Source organism: Manacus vitellinus, unplaced genomic scaffold, assembly GCF_001715985.3.
Source record: "Manacus vitellinus isolate BGI_N305 unplaced genomic scaffold, ASM171598v3 scaffold_72_pilon, whole genome shotgun sequence".
NCBI classification, from domain to species: Eukaryota; Metazoa; Chordata; class Aves; order Passeriformes; family Pipridae; genus Manacus; species Manacus vitellinus.
Window position 1 is genome coordinate 1,640,365 of NW_021940764.1, and position 3,298 is coordinate 1,643,662.

Below are 3,298 nucleotides of genomic sequence, written 5' to 3' on the forward strand. Positions count from 1 at the left end.
ACGGCCAAGTCACGCCCCGGGGTGGCACAAAGGCAGCAGTGGGGCGCTGGCACAGGGTGCTGGCACGTAACTGGGAGCTCCTTTCACCGCAGGAGAAGATTGGCTGGAGGAATGATGCTTCCCACCTGCTCGTCTTCACCACGGACGCCAAGACCCACATCGCCCTGGATGGGCGGCTGGCCGGCATCGTGCAGCCCAACGACGCCCAGTGCCACATTGGCAAGGATAATTTCTACTCTGCCAGCACCACACTGGTAAATCCCGGCCCAGGAGTGGGGTTGTGGAGCCCAGAGCTCCTGTTGGGTCCCCACGGGATGGGAAAGGTGGTCCAGCCAGGGCTGGAGAGCTGGGTGGTGGAGGTACATGTCCCTAGGGGATAACCTCTCCTCTTCCCCAGGACTATCCCTCTCTGGGCCTGATGACTGAGAAACTCTCACAGAAGAACATCAACTTGATCTTTGCTGTGACAGATACAGTTGTTGGCCTCTACCAGGTACCAGCTGCTGTGCAGACACCTTTTTGGGGGGCTGGAGGGTCCCCAGGAGCCAGCCATGGGTGGCTGGAGATGGCTTGGTGGTCTCCTGTCCCACTGAAGCTCCCTGGGAAGCTCCTGTGTGCCTGGGTGGGGTTTGGCCCAGCCATGGCACAGTCACCCACCACAAACAGACCTCCTTTATGGTATTTCTCCAGAACTACAGTGAGCTAATCCCAGGCACAACCGTGGGCACCTTGTCCAGAGACTCCAGCAACGTCCTGCAGCTCATCGTGGACTCCTATGGGGTAAGTGTGTGATGTGTTGGCCCCACAAGAGCTCTCTGCCTCCCAAAATAGCCCCTGCTTCACACTGCAAACAGCCCTCACAGATTTGGCAGCCCCCCCAGCCCTGAGCACCCTCCCTGGCCCAGCTGTGAGCATCTGTCTCCACCCATATGTGCAAGGAAGGGAGATCATTGTGTTCACTGCCTGCCCCTTTCCATCCTCAAAGGCATTTGAGGCAATGACATAGGGAATGATGCAGCCGAGCCTTGAGAGAGACTTGGAGCACTTGGCTCCTGTCCTGTGGTGCTGGGGGGGACCCTCCCTGGGTCTGAGCCCTCCCCAGTGCTGTGTCCTCATCACTGCTCTCTCCTTGCCTAGAAAATCCGCTCCAAGGTGGAGCTGGAGGTGCGGGACCTCCCCGAGGAGCTGTCCCTGGCCTTCAACGCCACCTGCCTCAACGACGAGGTCATCCCTGGGCTCAAGTCCTGCGTGGGGCTCAAGATCGGGGACACGGTGAGGATCCTCTTCGTGGGCTTGGCCTTCCTCCCCCTCCACCAAGCAGTGCTGCCAGAGTGTCTGATGCTCTGCACCAGCACTGCCTGCTTGTCCCACCACCTCCCCGGTGACACGGACTCTGGGATCTCAGCAGTGGAGAGAGGGGGTCCAGTGGGGTGGGTGCAAGCAGGAAAACGTTTTGAGCCTCCTGGATGCCGACCCTGCGGTCCTGTAGCTCAGCCCAGGCTGCTGCCCACAGTGCATGGGATCCTGGAATTGTTCAGATTGTAAAAGACCTCTAAGATTGAGTCCAGCCACTAACCCAGCACTGCCAGGTCCACTAAACCACGTCCCTGAGCACCACAACTACAAATTTCTTGCACACTTCCAAGGATGGTGACTCCACACTTCCCCGGGCAGCCTGTTCCGATGCCTGACCACCCTTTCAGTGAACAACTTTTTCCTAATATCCAATCTAAAAATTCACCTGGTTACTGTGGCAGAGCAGGTGCCCTGGCCCAAACCATGCTGGGGCAGCTTTGATAAGCCCAAAGAGACCTGGTAGACCCTATTTCTGAGCTCCTCAATGTGATAAACAAAGTCTCCAGTTTCTATAAGTTTTTGAATAAGAGTTTATTATATGGTAAAAACAAGCAGCCGGCTGGGTGACAGAAATGGGGACCAGTTTCCCAAATCTGCACGCCTTCTACAGGGTACATTTAGTATTTATCTTAGCTACTTCATGCCTATTAATTATATTATATACAGGTTTTTGCTAAGTATTTAATATATGGGGTTTCTTACAGCTAAAGCTAAAAGGGTTATCCCTACAACCAGTCACAATTCATGCGTTCTTGGACAAACAGGCACCTAAAAACCATATTTTATTTTTAGGATAGTAGGGAGTTTTAGGGCCCCTTGACCTTGTAAGGGTCTGTTTTATTTCTTTATGGGGGTGTAATTGAGTTTCACAATCCATTTGTTTTATTTTGATGTAATCACCCATTTGTTTCACGAATCACAATTATTTATTTATCACATCAAGCTTGGGCATGGCCTGGAGCAGGTACCCCAATACCTGTATTGTCCCTGTCACTGGTGGCACTGACACCCAGCCACACCCCTCTGCCCTCCAGGTGTTGAGAGTATCTTAGATGATGCAGGACATAACATTCTGCTTCAGGCCTGCTTGCATAATCCAGCCTGCATGTCAGACAGCAGGGACCTGTGTTCTCCAGCAGCAGATGTGTGTCCTTGAGCAGCAATCAGAAAGCTGCATAGAGGAAAACAAGGAACGAGGATGTTATCCAGGGTGTGAGAAACCAGAAGATGGGGGGGCCTGGAAATGTGCCTTGGCTAGTAGAGCCAATAAAGTTATAGTGTGTGAAAGTGAATGTAAGCAATAGAAAGTTAGAATAGAGTGTGTGAACCCTGTAGGACCCTTGATAATGTGTGTGTTTTTGGAATAAACTAGAGCACTGACTGTACCCCCATGAGGATGTGTCTGTGACTCTGGGGCTCCTTTTTTTGCATCCTCTCGTTTTACCCAGGTGAGCTTCAGCATCGAGGCCAAGGTGCGGGGCTGCCCCCAGGAGCGGCACAAATCCTTCACCATCAAACCCGTGGGCTTCAAGGACAGCCTGAGCGTGGAGGTGACCTTCGACTGCGACTGCTCCTGCGAGAGCCGCGCCGAGCCCCGCAGCCCGTCCTGCAGCCGCGGCAACGGCACCTTGGAGTGCGGGGTGTGCCGCTGCCACGCCGGGCGCCTGGGCTCGCACTGCGAGTGCTCGGAGCAGGAGTACAACCCCTCGCAGCAGGACAACTGCAGCCCCCGGCCGGGCCAGCCGCTGTGCAGCCAGCGCGGGGAGTGCATCTGCGGGCAGTGCGTGTGCCACAGCAGCGACTTCGGCAAGGTCAGCGGCAAGTACTGCGAGTGCGACGACTTCTCCTGCGTCCGCTTCAAGGGCCAGATGTGCTCGGGTGAGTGCCGGCACCGGCGGGCCGGGAGGGACCCGCTGCCGCGGGGCTTGATGAATGTTACACA

At 55.1% G+C, this 3,298-nt stretch overlaps 1 protein-coding gene across 1 annotated transcript in view; it reads left to right on the forward strand.

The window, feature by feature from the left end:
* The window catches only part of ITGB3 (integrin subunit beta 3), a 26,213-nt gene that overhangs the window by 14,609 nt on the left and 8,306 nt on the right, over positions 1 to 3,298 (forward strand). The window contains 5 exon segments of the mRNA XM_029964487.1: positions 93 to 254; positions 398 to 493; positions 691 to 780; positions 1,138 to 1,272; positions 2,805 to 3,234. Coding sequence (XP_029820347.1) covers positions 93 to 254; positions 398 to 493; positions 691 to 780; positions 1,138 to 1,272; positions 2,805 to 3,234 — 913 coding nt within the window.